This window comes from Sylvia atricapilla, chromosome 4 (genome assembly GCF_009819655.1).
Source record: "Sylvia atricapilla isolate bSylAtr1 chromosome 4, bSylAtr1.pri, whole genome shotgun sequence".
In the NCBI taxonomy this organism is placed as follows: domain Eukaryota; kingdom Metazoa; phylum Chordata; class Aves; order Passeriformes; family Sylviidae; genus Sylvia; species Sylvia atricapilla.
Window position 1 is genome coordinate 45,494,002 of NC_089143.1, and position 20,935 is coordinate 45,514,936.

The following is a 20,935-nucleotide window of genomic DNA, read 5'->3' on the forward strand; positions in this document are numbered from 1 at the left end:
TTTATGGGGAAACACCCAATCCCCCCAGCAGCCACAAGGATGGATATCTGCTCTGTGGGGTGGTAAATGCTCCCCTGTCTTCCCACACCTGGAAGCATCACCTGGGGGGTCCTGTCATTCCCATGGACAACATCTGTGGGCAGCAACTGCATATGCGGGCAAAAAGGCTATTTTTGAGGCTGTGTTCTTGGCTGTGCCCCTTTAATGCTCACACAAAGCCTATTTGGTCTTCATTTATGAGGGCCCAGGAACTCCTGTGTTACCAGCAACACCAGTAGCACCCCTGTGCTAATAATACTGAGCAAGGGGGATTAAACCCTACAGAGCATTTTCCACTGTAGGCAAAAAGCTTGCAGAAAAATGTTCTGAGATCCTTATCTAAATCCATAATCATGTCTTACCTGGTGGGGTCTTAGCTGCAGGTACCAACCTGGAATCAGTCTGAATGATGTTTTGGACCCTGTGTTCTTCACTCTGTGCCATTTTTCTATTCCTCTTGTCTTTGCCTCTCTCTAAAGGAGCCTTCTAATGGCAGATGAGGAAAGCTGTCTGCAGCCACCATGACTGGATCAGCACTCACACTCTGCTGGTAACCCCCAAGGAGAAGGAAGCATCCAGCATTGCTTTCAAGGCATTCCAGAATTGTGCCCTAAACCACTGCAGTAGACAATGCAATGGTACAAGAAGATGGGGTGAATAGGGCTGGAAGTCACAAAACCTCCTGAATATTCCTCAGTTTTGCAGGGATTTGCAGGGATTGCTCTGGCACAAATGCAAATGCGCTAATGCCTCCTCCTTTCTCCAGAGCTGAACATTTCCTGAACAGAGCTCTCTTCTTGACCTCTCTCTGTAAATATTGACATTGCATTCACAAGGATAATAGATTTCTGTCTACTTTTACTGCAGCTGAATGTTTCCACTGGGACTGTTACTACTTCTTAGGCTGGGAAATTCACCTGCACCAGCTGTGAGGCTCAGCATAGCCCCCCTGCCAGCTCTAAACCTCCAGGCTCTGAACAGACCACCACTGCCTCACCACCACGAAGCCACGATTCATCTTGAGACAGTGGAAAGGAATATTCTCCTGACCCTTCTTTTTATTGTGTGAAGAGAAAAACCACATGAATTTGACTACTTTCCTCCAAGATCACTTCCACTCTCTAAAGCACATGATCCCAGGGAAGGCCTCCAGCATGAAAAATGACTTGCCTGTCACACAGACCCACACAGGCCCCCAGAATAATCCCACAGTGATGCCTGAGCCTTCTAAAGGAGGAATATTTTGAGGCTTTTGTTTTCCAGTAACAATCCAGCTATTTCTCCCCAAAAAGAGATCATTCCCCATCGCCATTACCCGGGATGAGCCTCAGCACTTGCTCTAATGCTTTGCCTCCAGCAAAACTGCACTGCAAGCATTGCTTTGGTCTTTCTGCTCAGTGTGGTCTCTCTTGCCATGCCAAAGGCATTCTTTAAAAGCAAAATGCTTTGGTGAAGCTAAAAGCAGCTTTCTAAGCCTCTGTTTTCCATAATATGAACATTTGGCAGGCTCTTGGAGGGCAGCTTAAGGCAGGGCTTCAGGGAGGCAGTGCTGACCAGTGTGCAAGCACTGAGCAGTCCCCTTGAAAAAGAGCACTCAGGAGCTTGTTTTGCACAAATATCTGTTTTCCCCAGTTACCTCAGCCCCTTTGCTGTCATATTCAGACCTTTGTTTTCCCCCCTCTCTCTCCCTAAATGCATCCTGTTTTTGACACAGCCATTGCCTTTCACAAGATCAGCACAAGACCCTGAGCAGAGGTTTGGTGTTGGACACAAAAGTGGCTGCATGAGCAGGACAGTTTCCCCCCTGGCTTTCCCTTGCTCCGTGCTCCCGTGTGGAGGTGGTGTGTTACGGATGTGCCAAAAGCATCCTTTCCTTCTTGCCAGCTCTGGCTCCATACACAGGAACAACCATCCCCCTTTTGCTGTTAGACATCTGGCATGCACTGAGCAGGAAAAATATGGCAAGCTGGAATTTCCTTCACTGGGAGAAGCGCACACTGTTGTTTGGGCCAAACCTAAAGTTTCTCACTTACAATTTTTGCATATGAATGGGAATTGAGGCTTGGTCCCTGGAGGGACCATCATTATATGCATTAACAGACAGCTGGGCTTTAGAAAAAGGGGGGAAAGCAGAAAAAATAGATGTTTATTCTGTACTTAGGCAATTCATACGAGGGGCATCATCTCCCATTCTCACTGCAGCACACTTACTCTCTATAGACTGAATACATTCACTCATCAAGGCATATTGAGTAGCCTGCTATTAGCACAAGTTTGGTTCCCTATCTGCATCCCTCAGACACACACACAAATACAAGTCCTCAGTGTGGCCCATCTGGAATGATTCTGTAGCTTTCTCTTGTCTAGGGGAAGCAAATGATCATATTTCTAGAGCATTAAATTTGGTCTGATAAAGGCATTTACATTTTTTAGTTTTTGTTACATATATATTTGTACATTTTTAAAAACATTTCATATATTTTTATAACCTTCCTTCATGCTGTCACATCTCAAAGCTGGGAAATTTGCACTGCCCTGTGGTAAACCTTCTGGTAAATGTAAAAGAGTTTTGCCATGGGTCAGATTCTAAGGCAGGTAGTTCCAATCAAATCAAATCACAGGGCAGAAGAAACAAAAAAATGCCATTCTTTCATTTGACTCCTTATTTATCAGCTCCAACAAAGTCACTGCTTCATCAGTGGATGCTTCTGCATGTAAAAAATAACCTGGAGCAGAGTAACCTTTGTTTTCATCTCTCTTTTAGACAATATCTCTCCTCTCCTTGAATAGGTGAATAATATTGAAAAAAGAGCTTACACTGAGATAACAGTGCCATCTTCGGGGACCAGATGCCCACACAAAGCCATCACTGAAGGACATATTTCACCTTGCTGGCTTTTGCCTTTTTGCCTGTTTTTATTGTCCGTTTGCTTTTTTTTCTTTTTTCTTTTGGCTCATGGGGAGCCGAGCATGGCTGCATAGAAAGAGTCACAACTGGGTACTTCACTTCCCAAGCTGTACTCAGGCTTTCCAAGTTTACAGGGATCACTGGGATACTTATCTGGCTTTTTTTAAGCTTTATTTTTACACCCAAGCCTGCTTCCAGTGATCAGGTTCTATCTGGTTGGTGTTTTTTTCCCCCCTTTTCAGCAGTATTGGGATGTGACTGTCCCCCAGACTGTGGCTTGTGAAACCTTCGGACACTTAAATCCCCTCTATCACCATAGACAGAAGTAAGAACCCTTGGAAATAAGCTGAGTTTTTCAAGGGAAAGGTCTGGCTTAAAAGAACTATGATGTGGTGCCAAGAGGACTCATGGTACCCCTGGCTGGTACCTGGGGGGTCTCAGCCACTCATCACAGGAATGCTTCTGTTCCTGAAGAAGCTGAAGCTGTTTATCTGCTGCTTATCAGTTACAACCCACGAGGACCTCTGAGCGTGGATGATAAACTAGCAGGAGGCAGGGCTCTTTTCTGCCCTCGTACCCTTTGCAGCCCATGTCTGGATCTGAATGCGCTCATCTTCCCATAATTTATTTCTCCATTAAATTTCTGTGACCAGGGCCCTGGCTTTGCAGCTACTGCTGTCAGCCTTTTGTCTTTCTGATTATGCTAACAGCAGCACTTGAATGCTAATTGCCTTCCCTGATGAAGCAATTGCACAAAATTCGGGGTTCTAGGGAGGGATGGGTACACGAGGGCTTTGACCCTGGCTGCAGGGGAAGCAAATGCAGGGGCCAAGGATTCAGAGTCTCTTTGGCTGTTGCATAAAATAGGAGGCAATGAAGCACAGCTTCAGGGATGGGAGAGGATGAAGTTTTGCAGGACTGATTTCTGTGCCATGAAGCAACTATTCATGTTGATTTGGGACACTGCACCATTAGCACACCCCTCCTGAGGGACAGCCCAACTTTTCCTCTGCCAGAGCCAACAACCTTTCCCTACACAGAATATTTACAGTTATTTCTTTTATTTTATTGCTTTCCTCTGGGAATGTGTAGTTTTTGCTACAAAAAGATTTTGGCTGTACAGCCCTGCTCTCCAAACCCTGGGTTTCAAAGAGATGAAGGGACCACTCATGCTTCCCTTTTCCCCTTGCTGGGCCAAGGGAAGGACTCACATGGGCATGTTCAAGATCTTTAAGTCACCCAAACCCAGGCTCAGCAGCTGCTGAGCAAGCCAGTTCCTGTGTAGAGCTCAGTGTGCACTCAGCTGTTTACAAACTCTGGCTGTGAAACCCTGGTTTTCCACTCCAAAATACTAAAACCCCCCAAAGGGCCATTGTTTCCAAGCCAAATAAACATATTCTTTTCCCATCTGGGCACCATGGATTGACCTTTAGGTCTGTGAGTTGACTTTCAAGCCCAGAGCAATGGCCAAGCCGGGATGAAAAGCCATGCTTGTGGCTCCACTCCATCTAATTTCTCTTTATTTCTTGCCAAATGCATGTTCCTAGCCACTTTATCCAGTCCATTCAATCTGCCCTTCCCGGCTTTGATGCCTGGTGACTGCCAGTGGGATGGAACCTGGGGGATTTTAGCCCTAGTGGGAACACTCATGCTTATAGCAGGCACCCTCGCACTGCCTCCTCTCCTGGCCAGGTCATTAATTCACCTTGGCACAGGAACACTAAGGAAGGCCAAATCCTTCCCACTGCCACACCTTGATGATCTCCATCTATCCCCCCTGCCTGGCTGAAAACACTCTTTTCAGCCCAATGCAATCTCACACCTGGACTATTTGCTGCCATTCGCCATTTATTGGCCATGCCCTAATTCTTGTCTTAATTAAGAGATGCTCACCCAGTGCTTTCTGCATATGTGTGCACATATAGCCATGTATCTCTATATATTTATCTCCATACATACATATATGCCTCCTTCTTCCTGCTCCTCCAGTAACTGGATCCAACCATGAACCTTTTCTCATTTGAAAGATATTAGTAAGCCCTGAGGAAGTCCTGAGCTCCTACACATCTCATGGAAAGGGACCACAGGATGCCACTTTGCCAGCATGTTGCCCACCAGATGGGAGAGGCTGTTCCCCTATTGGTGTTTTTTTTTTTTTTTTTTTTTTTTTTTTTTAATTAAAAAAAAAAAAAAAAAAAAAAAGAAGAACATACAATTTCCCTACCTTCATTTTCTTCTGCCAGAGAAATATTTTTACCTTGCATGCCCTTTTTCTCAGCGGCTCCACACACCGTATTTCTTGAGGAGTAAATGATTAAATTTTAGAGCCTGGAGTTTCATGTTTAAATGTCAAGCTTGAAACACAGACCTCAGAAGAGAAATCCATACGATTTCTATTTTCTTGTAATAAATATGGTCTTTACTGGGAGCAAACTAAGAAAACGGCAGGCAGCCTATCTCACAGTTTTTCTGCCTTTTTTTTCAGCTTGGAAGATTTTTCTTTTGGTTTTGTAGTTAAAAAAAATAAGCTTTGAGAGAAATAAGTCATCTTCACCAGCACAAATGCATCTGATGGTGATTTAAAGGGGAGCTTGAAGAGTTCTGGGGTCAAAAAAACCTGGTTAGAGCTGTTAATGGGTTATGAAATCAGCACACCAGTATAAGAAAGCATCTCCTTTTTTTACACTCAATTTGCTGAATATTACTATAGTTATGAGTAACTCAGCTGACCCCAGCTAGAGGTGAGGAAATGAAGGGGTAAGAAAATCACCTACATGGGTGCCTCGTTCTCCTCCACAGCTGGCTCACAGGACTTTCTGTGAGGAAAATAATGAGCCATATCTTAATGGATTGTCAAAGGTGACTGTTGGGGTCTGCAGCCACCAATAACCAGCGGCTCCCAAAGGAATTGCACCAGATGCTCCCACTGGCAGTCATATTATAGAGACAATGGGTGTGCTCAGTGAGCATCACACACTTCACACCTGTTTCTCCAAGGCTTTTTTTTTTTTTTTTTTTTTTACCTGGAAACCCTATGGCATATAATAACTGCAAACACACCCTGGTCTGCTATCATGGCTACAAAATGAGCAAAGCTTTTTGCTGGCCACCATGCTGCTCTGGCTCCCATTTCCTATCCAATCTCTGCCTGCGACTGTTTTGATACCTCTCTTGATGTACATGGAATTTAAGCTCTGTCAGCAGATGCCTTATTAAAATTCCACACTTGGAAACTCACATGCACCTCCTGAGGGAACTGCAACAGGGAACACCACGTTTTCAGCACTCACCCTGCACTGACTTTTCCAGTGGTGTCAACTTTTTCTGGCGTTACCTCACTCAGACCTGTCTCTCTGTGCCCCAGTGTCATTCACCTTCTACACTGCCCTGCCTGCTGCTGCAAGAGTTTGTCCCAGCATCTCTGTAAGTCCCACACCACATCCGAGGCATAAGGTGGTTTCTCTCCTGCCACCCAGCCATTTTACCAAGCAGAATGACATGTGCCCTTCTCCAGTCCTCAAGGCCCATGTCCCTCCATGTCAGCAAAGATGAATTGTTCTGGGATGAGATTGTGATGTTTTGGCTGCTTCTTCATGCACCTGACGGTGACATTGAGCAGGTGCTGTTGACTTGAATAAATCTATTCTTTCATCTCTTTTGCTTGCTGGTCCCTTTTTGTGGAAGTATCCAGTCACAGTTTATGCATTGCATGCTATTTATGCAGTTCAGCCCATGAAAAATACATGAAGAGTCCCTTGCTCTTTCTCCCCACAGCTTCATAAATCTTGCATTGCTTTCTGCATGGCAGCTCGGCTTCATGGGGTGATGGGGAGCAGCCTCCCCGCTGCTCCTGCCCTGGGGCCACAGCATCCTCTGGGAATTCTGGCATTACAGGCTTGAACCCTTCCAGACTGGCAGAAGAGGGGAGAGCTTCAGATCCCCCTCAGCCCCATTTTTATACTATTGGATAGGAAAATAAGTCCAAGTTACCGTTTAGCTGCCCTGCAATGTCTCCAGCACAGCCATCATCTTCCCTGGCTGTTGGTTTCAGTTTTACTGAAAACAAGAGCAATGCAGAGAATACTGCTCTGAGCACAGCCTGTTAAGCATTCACAAGAGCTGCTGTTTGCGACTGGAGATGCAGCTGCGCATTTATTCAGGGACCAGACAGAGGCTGTGGAGAAGAACCACCCAAAAAACAAGTCAGGCATGTGCTTAAGAACCCACTTGGAAGGTAAAGGCACCTTACCTTTCTGCGCAGGTGAATTTACTAGCTGTGCACATGAAGTACAAGCGCCTTTTCTCACTCTGAGCACAGAAGAGGAAAATAATAGGCAAACATTGATTTGAGATTTGTTTAAGAGCTGGTCCCAAGCCTCTCTGAGCACATAGGCTCATGAAAATTGCCTAACTCCTTAGCTCTCACTTAAATTGGAACATTGTGGGAGGAGTTTGCAGCCTGCTCTGATTTTTAACGGAAGTTCTCCCATGTTTGTATTTTCCCCTTAGCAGGTTCTCTGCCTCCACGAAGCTATCAAGGATGCTGTCTATATGGGCAAATTAACAGTTCTTCCCTCTGTCCTCAGAGCCCCTCTGATTCCTTACAGCATCTGGTCCAGCACTGGACAGCCTCAAGCTGCACAAGAAAAAACTGTGTGAAGACTGTCACGTCAATCCAGAGAGATTTCATCCAAGCTGCTGACAACCTCAATTTGCTAACCCAATTGACCTTGTGCTCCCTTTAATAAATAAGGCAGCATTCCCCTGCTGTCTCAGCCTATCATGCCTTTCCTGGCCACTGTGTGAGGGTACCACTGCCCATCATCTGCACCAGCTTCCTGTCACATCAGGAGAAACAGGATCCATACTGGCACCTCTTGTTCTCTAGCAGTGGACAAGAAGATGGTGGTTGCCCATCACAACCTCCATTAAGACCTTTCCCAGGTCAGTCTTTTCCCCCTTGGCCCTCGGCCTTTCCCACCTATGGCTTTTCTCACCTCTTTAAGGTTGGCCCATGTTCCTCTGCAGCGTGTGGTTGCCTCCAAATTCATGGAGCAGGGGATGTGGCGGTGGCTGCTCCATCTAGTCAAGGGTTTACTGGGGTGTCTCCCAAAAAAATTCAGAGAAAATCACATCTTGGGAGGAAAAATAAAAAAAATCACAAAAAAAAAAGTATTTCTGAAGGATATGTGGTGAAGGATTGTCTGGGGCTTGGTTGGTTTGCCAGGCCCTTTGCCCCAGAAACTAGACTAAAAAGCATTATTTTCCCCCCAAAACAGAGAAAAGTGGGAACAGCCTGTAACAAGGCCAGATGAGTTCATGTGGGTCTACATGTCTTGCTCATCCCAAAGGCTTCTCCTTCCCTCAGGGACCACAGAGTAGCACCAAATCTGCATTTAGTAGAGAAAAAATAAAGAGAATTTATTTCCTTTCCAAGGAGGGAAATCCTGATGCTTTGTGGAAAGTCAAGGGGCCAATCATATGTGTGATCCACAACTGGATGTTGCTGTTAGTCAAAGGTTTTTATTTTTATGAAAAAATAGAAAAATTTATATCTTACACTACAAAAAAACCCCATGTACACAAACAAAATGCACAGAGAGCATCCAAAGAGGGGGAAATGGGAGGAATAAATACAGCAATGCTATAGTCTCCTGTGAGTTAAAACACTGATGCAAGGAGCTGAGACAGATGCTGTAGCTCTGGCAGCACTGGATGCACCAGCTCCTGCTTTATCTGCTCTAGGGAATTACAATAAAGGATTGGCAACTAAGTGTTAATCTTAAAACTGCTACTGATGTATTTTAGGTCTGTCTTAACATCTAATTTCAAGTTCACAGCAGCCCAAGGAGTCACAATTTCTTGAGCACTGGGACTTTCTACATTATATTCAACACTGAATAGACAAAAAAAAATGACCTTCATATTGTATTCTTCTCACTATTACATATAGGAGGAATAAATAAAATTTTAAACGGAGTTTTTCCCTTCTATATCAGTCTTCCTTTTTAGTGCTCAAGTAGTTTTTCCAAGTGGTAGCTACACAATGAAGGGTGTCAGTCTACACAAGCCATTCTTGGGGACACTTCCTTCTCCCCAAATGAAAAGCTGTATAAAAAAAAGCGTTTCCACCTTTCGGATCCTTTGAAATACCTCCCTCTCAATTATCAGCAAAATACACTGGAAAAAAACAAAATCTGTTGGCTTAGCTGCAGCAGTAGCGAGCTGGAAAAGCAAAGTGCATGGACTTACCATGGGCAGGAAATTCACCTACAGTCCTTTCCAAGAACATAACCTGCCAAAAAAGTTGCTGTTCTCTTGTTCTGCTGCACTACAATACATATAATCATGCCCAACACACAAAGTACTCGCAGTTCTTGGATGGGAACTGAAAACCTCCTTTGTCTCTGGAATTTGCTCATGGACATAGAAGCTGTAACCTTTGGACCCCATATATTAAAACAACATGTAATTTTTAGACCCGAGACAAAGTCTATAATTACAGACATCTGTAGCAAGAACATTACTTGAAATAAATAGAAAAGGTTATTTATTTATTTATTGGAGGAAGCGAGAAGAGGTGCTCTATTTACAAATGCAGTCTGGCTGAAGAACAGTTTTGTTTTCCACTGGTTTATCATTTTGAAGGTTACTCCAGCATCTGGTAGGTATCCCAGCAATACAAATCATGAAAAGGCGATTTGTTTTTAAGAGCCCAGGAAAAAAACAGACTGAGTTTAACTCCTCCCACAGAGCCAACAGGAAAGGAATGAGTGGAAATGATGGGCAGAAAGTGCTACATATTTGCTAATAGCATCTCAGTGCCACCAATGGATGCAGGCCAATGAACAGTTCCTCGTGATGAAATGAGTTGTTTCTGTCTTCCTACGTGTTATTCTCCCAAGCATTGTAGACAGGGAGGCACAAATAATCTGAAGACTGTTCTGCTGACAGCTGTAATAATCTTATTTATTACATGACAAATCTCTTTTCCGTGCTGAAATTGTTACATCTTGATACCCTCCCTCTTCCTCTTTTGTGGTCCGGTGGCTGCCAAAATGAAACAACGGGATGAGAAATGACACTATCAAGATTTGTTAGACTTCGCCGTGGCTCCTTTCCCTGCTATTTCTCCTGATTCCTGAGGAACTCAGCAGTTGCTTGCAGAGGTGGAGGGGGCCATTTCAGATCAGGCAAACACTGCCTGAAGAAGCCCTGCTGTAAACAAACAAAGCCCTGCTGCTAAGGAAAAAACACACTCAGCCCCTTCTCCTAGATGCTTCCCTTCTTTAAAAAAAACATTCTGGGTATCAAATCTCATCCAAAGGCTGGGGGAAATGAAAGAAAGACTTTGAAACAGCTTCAGGTGCCTTACAATACCTGCTTCTGCAAGATATGAAGGACACAGGTCTCCTTTTGGCTGTCTGAGCTCTTTGGGCTTGGCTCTGCATCACTGGGGATGAAGGGAGCTATAGCAACTCTATATATTGATGTTATTGCTAAGCAAGGATGCCACAAGATGCTATCCAAACTCTTAAGGAAGCAATACATTTACAGAAACACAAACTCTTGCAATCCACTGAGCTGTTTAAATCCTTCTCAGAGTCTTCACAAAATAAAAGCCCAACCTATGAATACCAAATTAACTGTGCTGTTGATTCCGTCTACAATCAAAAGAGGAGGACAACACCAAAATATTTCTTGGTGTGATTTCCAGGGGATTAGGTTGCCCCAAGGTCCCTCTGAAAATACCAGCCATGGGCTTTAATGGATACATTGAACCCCAGATATAACCAAATCCTGATCTGAGCCGTGCTAGACTCAGATGAGGCCATCTCCTTGCCCTCAGGATGCCATCGCTGTGACCATGTTGGGATACTCTGCTCTTCCCTCCCCTCTGTGCTCTGTCACAAACTGGCCAAGTCCACAGCAAACACAGAATGCTGAGAAACAGTTTGGGACACTACAGTTCCAAAAATAAACTTTCTCCCACTACTGTGGGAGAAATACTACAAAGTCTCCACACTTGATGGCCACAGGCTCATTTCCACAGTCTCCTAGGACTTAAACCACATCATCAGAAAAGGAACAACAAAATTCCTTCCTTCCAGCTAAAACCACCTTGTGCTTTCTCTCCTGGGCTCCAGGAACAGAGGCAATGGCTGCACTGGGAGCTGGCTCCTGGGCTAAAGCACCTGTGCAGAGGCAATCCCATGCTATCTTTGGCCAGGACATAGAAAAATAGATGCCATGTTGTTGCTGGAGGCCATCAAGAACCGGATATTTTACTCTTCGTCTTCTGGATGTCCTCAGCCCATGGTGTAAAGGGAGAGGGGGGCAACATCTTTTATTTACGTAAATTCCTTCTATCTCACATACATAATCAGAACTCCTGAAGGCTTTACGTGTTGATCAAAACAAACCGCAGCAAAAATACAAAGCATAGGGGTAACATAAAAGGGAGAGTGAGTAAAAGGAGGAGGAAAGAAGGAACAAACCAAGGAAAGAGCCCCAATCTTGTACCTGATGCGTAGCAAACTGTACAGTATATACATCTTCATCATGTATTATCCTCCCCAATGAGCAAATAAAAAGAACTTGGTAACACAGCAGGAGGAAAACAAAATATACACCCTGTATTGTATTTGCCATGGAGCAAGCGACATGTTTATATGCTAGTCTCTATAACTTAATGCTGTGTAACAGCATTTTTTTTCTTTAAATTTACAAAACAAAATATCTATCGAGAAATAATCTAATCATATTGCTCTTCAATACACTTCTGTAGACAAGTAAGACTCGAAGTTATACTTCAGCAAACTGCAGCTATTGGGAGTCCATGAATGGCCACAAAAATCCTCCATTCAAGTCAGTCCTTTACCATGTGCTGCTGTAATTCAGCATATAAAGGTGCTATATATGTATATGTACCTCCCATGTACAGACAGCATGTGGTGGAAGGCTTGTCATCACCGCTGAAGCTTAAGAGACTGGTTAACCTCATGTACAGCAGATTCGTTTCCACGTTCCATGCATGTTACATTGACTTCATGAAAATGAGGACACAAATAGGAAGAAAAGCAAAACTTTAGTCAAACACTGCTTTAGAAACGCTGCAGCAGAGGCCAACATCCTTCAGTTATAGAAACTACTGAATTTCCCTTTTTATCTTTTCTTGGGGTTTTTTTAGTCAAAATAAATCTCAGGGCTAGAGTACAAAGTGCAGGACCGACCCACTTGAGGAAGCAACTTTAAAAACCGTGTTACAACGGCACCATCCCATTCACCAACTGGACCTTCATCTCTTGAAGGCTGTTCATTATCTTCTTCTGGTGACCAACAAGTGTCACTCCCAGACGTCTCAAATCCCTGTGGGAGAAAGCAGACGTTGGTTCCATGGACCTCTTAGGCACACGTCGCCACGCACACCACGCGCCGCACGCGCTGCTGCTGCCGCTACTGCCAGTGCCTACCTGTTAGCACTGGCAGGTCCCAGAGCCAAGTTTAGTTGGCAGGTTTTATTTTCCCCATTTGTAAAGTTTTTCTTTTTTTTATGGCTGACAGCATCTCAGAGAGGTGATGTGATTCGAATGAGATCACCCCGGTGGCCAAGGAGAAAGGCCAGACAGCAAAGTGTCAGCATCATCCTTGGCCAAAGATTCTGCTAGGCATTAAAAGTCCTATTTCCAAGAGAAAAGCCATGTAAGAAAGCCCACGTTGCTGTTTCCTCTTCTCATGGGAGAGGCTTGTATTTGATCCAGTGAGGAGTGAGGTCAATCTGTGCTTTCTTCCTCTTCAGATGAGGGAAAGCCAAAGAAACACAAATGGCAAAAGCCTTGAGCATGGCCACCATCCTGATGACTCCTTAAAGTCAACAAGAATTAGCAAAGCAGCTCCCCTTTGGGTCTTTGCAAATCTTCCCATAAACCCACATTTGGTATTGCTTTGGGGAGGTGAATTGTAGAAACCAAGGGCATTTCTGCTGATTCTGCCTACTGGGCTACCATTACAGGAAAGCTGTAAAATAAGACAGTTAATGTAAAATGCAGGATCAGGAGGAAAGGTTGTTTTTCATCAACTCCACCCTTCAAAATTCAGGAGTATAGATGAAGATAATCACTTTCATGTGATTCACGTGAATGGCATTAAGGACACACCTCCAGGGTACAATTTATCCCATGCAAAGACAGGAGTGGGACAAATCATCTCCTGGAGATACTACAGCAGGACCTTGGGTTATCAGATTCAATGACACCTCTAAAGCCAGGTAAGGCCATCAGTTATGGCAGAGTGTAACTGTAGAGAATTCTTACTGGCCAGAAAACTGTTAACAAAGAAATTGTAGGAATAAAAGCTCAGCAGAAACATCAAGACAGTTCCATATATGTTTCCAGCACAAGACACAGAAGATGTTAGAGAAGCAGGTTGACTATAAGAGATGTGGTGTTTTGTCTGAAGACTTCCACTAGAAAAATAACGTCACTCACTTTCTACCTCCAGACTGGAATAAATTAAGGATGTTTCTAAGTTGTGCCTTATGGTCCTGCTGATACACTTGTGAATCCCCAAGCTGTTGACACCCTGTGTGCAAGTCTTTTAGGAGAAAGTTCTCCACCAAAAGCCACTGAGATGTGACCTTGAACATGCAGTTGCTTTTTGGAAACCATGCTGCTGCATTCATGCAAGGGCTGGGAATCCCCAGCAACACTTGGGAGCTCAACTATCAGCAGAGACATAATTGCAAACCTGGCCTACAGTTCACAGCAGGGCTGTGTGCTGGACTGCAGGAGAGCACGTGCAAGGAACACCAAATCATTTTCACATGAGCCACACATGGAGGTGTGCATCTCTCAGCAGCTTCACATTCTGGACAGAAACTACTCTAAAAGTACAACCAACCACCCATGTCCAAGAATTACACAGACGAACGCTGCTTTAAATAAAAAGCAGCCTTGAGTGAAGGCTAATACATTAACACATAAAGTAGTTAAAGCCAAAAGCTAGATCTGTATTTCTCCAAGGACTGTCATGTTTTCTGCTTTTTGATTTGGAAAATACCAGGTTTTTTGCTTTGGGCTAAACACATAAGTTCATTATTGTACCCTTTTTCAGCAATGTTTCTTGATGATGCAAAGGGAAATCATAACATCAGGGGCACAGAGCAAAGGAGGTCACATCAGCAGTGCTCCTTACCTGGCAGAGAAAAGGCTGCAGCACCTACAAAAGGTGTCTGCCTTCTCAGGGGGACATGCTTTCATTTCTGCCTCCACTGAATTGTGAAACTAGTTCAGCAAGCCATCTTAATAATGAAGGAAAATGAAGTAATGCTATTGTTACATGCAATTTATTTTATGTACACAGCACAGTTGGAAGTTCACACCAGAGATCAAAAAGAAAAAAAACAAAAAAACCCCAGACCAACCCCCAAAACCAACACAGTACAGGACCTGATTCTTAAAAGAGACAACATCCATCTTCCCCCTGCTGAGTCCTGCTCTGCTGGCACTTTTTGAAAAATCAGGTTTTGTTTTTTTTTTTTTCCAGGTATCTAAAGTGCAAGCTGAGCTCTTTTGAAAATCCAGTACCACGTATTTCACAGATGTGTAATTTCTGGCACTCTCTCAAGTTATGCCGGAAAAAAGCAGCCTGAAACTCAGAGAAAAGCATGCATGTCTTGGCCTTTTACACACAGCCCCATCAGTCCAATAACCCCCTCCCCGGCCCCAGTTCATTACACAGCCTTTTTCCCCCACATAGTATCCCCTCAACTCAGTATCCTTGAGGAGTGTCTCGCTGATTTACAAGAGAGAAAGAAGAAAAAAGAGTTTCTGGTTTCAATACATTAACTGCTCACCAGGGGATCCAGTAGGGTTTTTTTTTTTTTTGTTTGTTTGTTTGTTTGTTTGTTTTGTTTTTTTTGAATAACAAATCCTCTCAAATGTGAAACCACCAGCCAAAAGCATAGGGGACTCCTCAGAGAGGAGAAAATCACTACTGTGGGGTGTTTCACCTCAGCAAAGATAAACCAGAAGACACAGCTCCTGAACCAGATGCCTGTCAGGTATAAAAATCAGCAGCTTTATTCAAAAGCCACCTTGCACATAGCAAAGACAACAACAAAACTTTCTAGAAACTGCCTAGAGAATGTAGGAGCTGTAACGTTTCAAGCATGACTCACAGCACGTTGCATGCTTCCATGCATCCAGTGCTGAAGGACTTAAAGGAGTGTAAGGCAAAAGACAATTTTGAACAGAACTGGGTGCACAAACCACCTGGTCTAGGGACAAAAAATAACCCCGAACAACTTCTGGGGTTTGCAGCTGAAGGGCTGAAACACCTGCCTTTAAGTTCCAGTCCAGAGCTGGCTGGCTCATGTTACTGCAGCCAAGTGGAAACTTCACTGGGCTCAGCTCTGCAGAGGAGATGTGTGCAGACATCCACTGGGGCTTTACAATAAAAATGTGCATTCCCTGCAGGAAAAGGCACAACTGAGACCCGTGGGCAAGCAACACCTGCGATAAGGATCCAAGCTGCTCCTTGCTGTGGAAGTAACCTGACCCCTGGTGTTGGGTTTTGTGCGTGTCTCTGCAGTGGAGATCCATGCACCCATGTGCTGGGTGGTCTCCTTGCTTCAATATGCCTGGCCTCCCCAGCCATGAGACAACTTTTATTATTATTTTAGGGAGGAAGTTTATCTTTTCACTTCTTTCATTCATGTAGGGCTGGAAATGAAAGCAGGCAAGAATTTGAATCACTTGTCAAGACAGTATTAAAAGGTTTACCTAAGTTGACCAAAAAGCCAAGGAAATAAAGGGGAAAATTTGTGTCAGCTCATCCCAAGCAGCCTGTACACAGCTGTATGCCAGTTGCTCTCTTACCACTGCCTTGCACGGACACCCAGCTGCAACATGCCAGTGACAACACAGTATCCCCTTCCCTGCAACAGCCTCCATTTGCAAGGGTTGAATTCACAGTCTCCATGTTGTAAGAAATAGATTTAAAACATTTTATTTACAAATAGAACTACTTATACACCATGGACCAGTTTGCCAAACACAGTGTAGACTAGGACTGGATTGCCACACAAAATACAACCCCCTCACCAGCCGGTTTAGTCACGCAAGCAAAGGGCCACAGGCCTGAAAGATCTCCGTGGTCAGCAGCCGTCAGCCTACCACAGATAATTTGCATTTCATCTCCCATCCAGGGCAGATCTCACCACTCTTCTGCACGTGGTGTAACTACAGCTGCCCATGCAGACTGGGACTACTCATGGAGTTAGTTGTCAGTTTCAATGAGGGGAAACAAGAAGAACCTCAAGGACCTTCAGACGATGCTAAAGAGAGAGGAATCCACTTGCTAGGGACATTTGCATGAAATGAGGACTTAAAAATTTTTGTTTTAAGAGTTCATCTGCTCTTACTCATAATTCCCATTCTAGTTGGTTACAAGATGAGAATTTGTTCAGAAGCAGACACAGCATTATAATCCCAGGACTGAGATTTCAGGTTAAGAATAAGCATCTAGAGCAGGTGAACTCTTAAATGTTCTTCACCCAGTATAACTTTTAATAAATAATTTATTTTATTTTAGAAGAAAAATATATACAATGCAAAGCAACACAACACATATTATTACAAATATTCAGAGCTCTTCATCTAATAACAAACAACAGGGTGTCCTGAGATTCAGTGAGTACAGATCTTTCAAAAGGTGAAAATATGTAGTCCACATGGTTAGTAATTGGTCCAGTCAAGGGTCAGACTGAAACTCATGTCATGGATCTATCTATTCTTGAGTATTGTCCTGGTAAAATTATTCTTGCAGTGGATTGAAAGAGCTCCAGACACACTCAAAGTCACTAGGTGGTCCACAAGCTTAAAGAGCAGGTCTGGTCCACTGGAAAGGTTCCCTTCAAGTCTGATATCCAGTTGGAAAGAGAGGGTGGAGGGTGAGGCTCCACTTTTCACAAGGTGATTCATCCCTTTGCAAGAATTAGAGCTAAATGTAGAAATCACTCTTTGTTTGAACACATACATTTTCAGGTCTTTGCTTAATTAGGCAGAGCTTAGGACTTGGGGTGATGTTCATCATCTTAGATTTTTAATCTTTTGCTTTCAGAAATTTGTCACTAATACTACTCTTTTCTGGAACAAATGCACCAAGCCATCAGTTCGAAAGAATCAGAATGGTAATCAGGATTTTGCTTTTCACGCTGGGGGGGGGAGGTTTTTAAAAAAATGCTGAACATCAACTATGTCAACCAGGTCCTGTAAGAAGCCACAAGCCGGGCACTCACAATTACCAGTCCTGTCAGTGTTAGGGCCAACTCTTCCTATAGCACTAGTAGGTCTTTTTCTGGTAGATTTTAGAATTTCTTTACATTTATCACATGTTTTTTCCCTGCCTTTTCAGGTAGCAGTTATCCACCTAATTTCTGCATCTGTCTCCTGCATGGTTTGAATTTGGTGAAGATTATTTTGAATGGTATTTGAAGGCAACCTCCTAAATTGTAAAGACTGCTTTACTGATGTCATTTGGGGAAAGCAATGAACTTTCAGATGTCCAGATCATCTTTTCACCCAATCCCCCCAAGTCCCAGCTCTGGAATATATATATAACAGTTGCCTCTATTAAAAATGACAAGGAACATTTAACCTGAATTCTCCTTTGTTGAGTACAAAATGTTTTGTTGCTCCTTTTTACAGGGAGAATAAAAACGAAAACCTCCAGAAAACCAACCTTTCTCAGTATATCAACCTTTAAAGAACTTTGCTTGTTCTGGTGTTTATTTTCTGGAGAACCCATGAGAATCTCAGCTGAGCCCAGCAGGAGCCATTTTTCTCCCTTCCTTTATTTTTTAAGGGCAATCTGCCAGTTTACATCAGCCTGAGTTCAGGACTTCAGTACATGACACTTTTCCTCTTAAGCTGCTATGATGGTTTCTCTTTTTTCAACAGCTGAAAATCTACTGTTTTTTCTTTTTCACTGTTTCTGAGAGAGAAGTTTTGATTTGGATGGGTACTTGGCCTCTTGATTAATCTTCCACATGTTTTCCAAAAATAGACCTGATTGGGGTCAAGCCTTGCCAAGTCACCTCTGCAAAGCAAAGGTATGTGGGCTGACAGCAAAGAACCAAGCAGGGATCTCTGCAAGAATCTCTGTCCACAGGCAGCTGGGGTGGGGAATTTATTTGCTGACATGAATAACTAGCTGGAATAGGTGTCAAAGTTTTTTGCAGCTTAAACTGAAATGGAAGATGGATCCATGAAATGCCTCCTTCCAGTTTAAAAAAAAAAAAAAAAACAACCCAAAATCTCCCCCAGGCTGCCAGGCATCAGCTCCTTTGCACTGCTCTGCTCTTCTATAAGCCCAGAAGAAAGCTGAAGCTGAGCAGCTCAGACATTTTTTCTCCACCTGGACCACTAGATGACATTTGTGCCATAGAGAACATCCTGGGACCTGGTGAGGGGGCCTTTCAGGAGGTTTGCAGCTGGTGAGAGTCAGAGCATCTCTGGCAACTGTAATCTTATTTAAAGACTTTTAAACTAACTTGCCTATGTGGCTGGAACTGTGCAGGTAATGGGTTTCTTGGTTCATTGCCAATCAGAAAAAACATTTTAAAGCACTTTTTGCATCGCCTTAAAATATTTTGGGGGACATTTTTGAAATTTCTGGAATACCAAAGAGTAAACATAGGGAAACAGTTTTATTTTAAAGTCAAATTAAGGATCTTACTTCATAATCTGAAGTGTTGCACTTCAATAATTTGGAGGTTAGGAATACTTTTGTCAGCAGCATGGGATGCTATGATGGTATAGGAGGGATAGCAAGATTGTTTAAAGTTACACAAGTAAGTAAACTTCTAATTTGTTGTTGGAAAAACCCACTAATTTGGGTTTCAAGTCAACATCTTATGTGACCCAAACAAAAGCAAAAGCATTTTTTTACTTTTGAGCATTTACTTTTTACTTTTGAGCATTTCATGTAGAGCTCTTGAAACTGCAGAAAATTCTAAACAGGAGCAAGCTAGAAGCCTAATTTTCTCCTTTGATATGACTAATTAAGCCAAACAGCAATAAATCTGTGATGGATTTTAGACAACCTACATGTTTTACCACAAGTTGCTCTGGTTATGAGCCCCTGGCTAGCTATTTCTGCTATGTGGACTCTGACCAGCCTGGGGATGGATGCCCTCTTCCTTGCTCAATGTTTATAGATTATCAGTCTAAACAGTGGAGTCCTCAAAAGCCCAAGTAACATGACACATAACTGCAGGACAAGGCTGGGAAACAAAATGTAAGGGTCTCAGGAGCTCAAAAGAGGATCTAGGTAAGAATCCATGCACCCTGATTTCCCAGACAATTGCTGGAGAGAACTTCATCCCTAGCTCAGGGTTTTCATGTGATTGGCTGAAAAAACACTGGATGAGTCCAGTGTAAGGGGCAAATACTGATCGTGAGTGGAGCAAATCAGAGTGAGAGCAGATATGCTCCTGCACTCCCTCCATGTATGTAATGGAAAACTGAACTCCATGGAAATGTCACCAACCTGCATCACACTCCTGGGCTGTACAGTGACCTCCACAGCAGGCACTGTGGCAGACAGGAGGAAATGCTGCAGTTCTGTGGGGTGGGAGGATTTTTCTTGGTTTATTCTTAATCCTCAGAAGCAATTCTGTATGTGCAGTGGCAATCTGCATGTGGTCAGAGGAGACACAACCTTCTCCAAAGCAGCAGAGTACAATTCTTCCCATCCTGCCTTAATGCCTGCAGTAAACTAAGCTCGAATTAACCCAGCCAGAAAGACAGGTTTTGAGGCGAGTTTGAGACAGCGCAGGCAGCAGCAGGAAAGTACTGACACAGTAACACAAGCAAGGCGGGCTATTAAAGGTGGAGCATAGGAAATTAGCAGCCCTGAGGCATTCACCAAGTCATTTGAAGGCTGTTGCCTCAACTGCAGACACACCCACGTGCAAAAACCACGGGCACATTCAGAAGAAAGGGCCTCATTCAGGAAGCCTGTCCTCTAGAGCTGTGGGTTACTGATGCTCTCGCATTGGCATCAACTCTTATCTATTTCTGTTAATGCTGAATACCATTCCCACACCTTACTGGGCTTCAATGTTCACTTGGCTATATCCAGATCAGCCATGAAACCACATCTGCTCATCTGCTCTGAAGCCAGGATGTCTCAGCAGAGACTAGCACCTATACATTTACTAGTAGGGTAGAGGGATTATTTTGTTGGTAACCTCAAATAATCAACTGCTTTTGTGTCAAGAGGATGGCCTGGCAATTACAGAAACTCATGCATTAATTTCTGTGAGTAAAGCAGACAAAGTACTGGCTGCAAATGTAGCGATTGTAAATTTTAGTCTGGCCTGCACTTGTTATCAATAGAGATGCTATAAGGGAAATTGCTGACTGGAAACACAGGATAATGCTTTCCCTTTCTGCAGCCTCATCCTTGCATATTTTTGAATGGTTTGTCTTTCTCTTCCCTCCTCCCATTGCAGTTCCAAGAAATGAGGTGAAAATGATCTGGACACTACTCACTCTAGGGTCACCTGAGCCACTGCATCCATTGAACTGTATCCATTCTCCATGAAGATCTCTGTGTACCGGCCCATTTTGATGGCTTCCAGCCACTCACCCACGGACCTGTAGGCACCACTCCCGACTGGACTGTGCTCTACCAACAGATTTGACACTCTAAAGATAAGCAAAAACAAAGAAGCAAACAGAATCAGCATTGAGATATGCACAACATGACTCAAGTTGCTTGCATTTTTTTTACGGTAAAGATGATTCTTTTGTTCCATTTTCAGTGATCGCTGCAGCCTAAATCCTCCTGGCAGACTTGATATGCAATGTATCAAACACAGCACTTTACCTGCAACCTCACCCATTCTTGAATTAGCTCCTGCCATTTCCAGTCCTCACCACAAGCAGAAACAGGAGGAGTGGCATCCATCCCAGTTACCTC

General features: G+C 43.6%; 1 protein-coding gene across 6 annotated transcripts in view; it reads right to left on the bottom strand.

Moving 5' to 3' along the window:
• Positions 1-8,456: 8,456 nt before the first annotated feature.
• EPHA5 (EPH receptor A5) overlaps positions 8,457-20,935 on the bottom strand; it is a 202,402-nt gene continuing 189,923 nt past the window's right edge. For 5 of the 6 annotated variants that reach the window (XM_066317757.1, XM_066317758.1, XM_066317754.1 and 2 more), the window contains 2 exons: positions 20,506-20,661; positions 8,457-12,316 (listed from right to left, as the gene is read on the bottom strand). In XM_066317757.1, the coding sequence (XP_066173854.1) occupies positions 12,211-12,316; positions 20,506-20,661 (262 nt within the window). In that variant the 3' untranslated portion in view covers positions 8,457-12,210. Of the gene's footprint in view, positions 12,317-16,761; positions 16,932-20,505; positions 20,662-20,935 lie in introns of those variants that run through there. The other variant, XM_066317755.1, reaches the window with a different exon arrangement.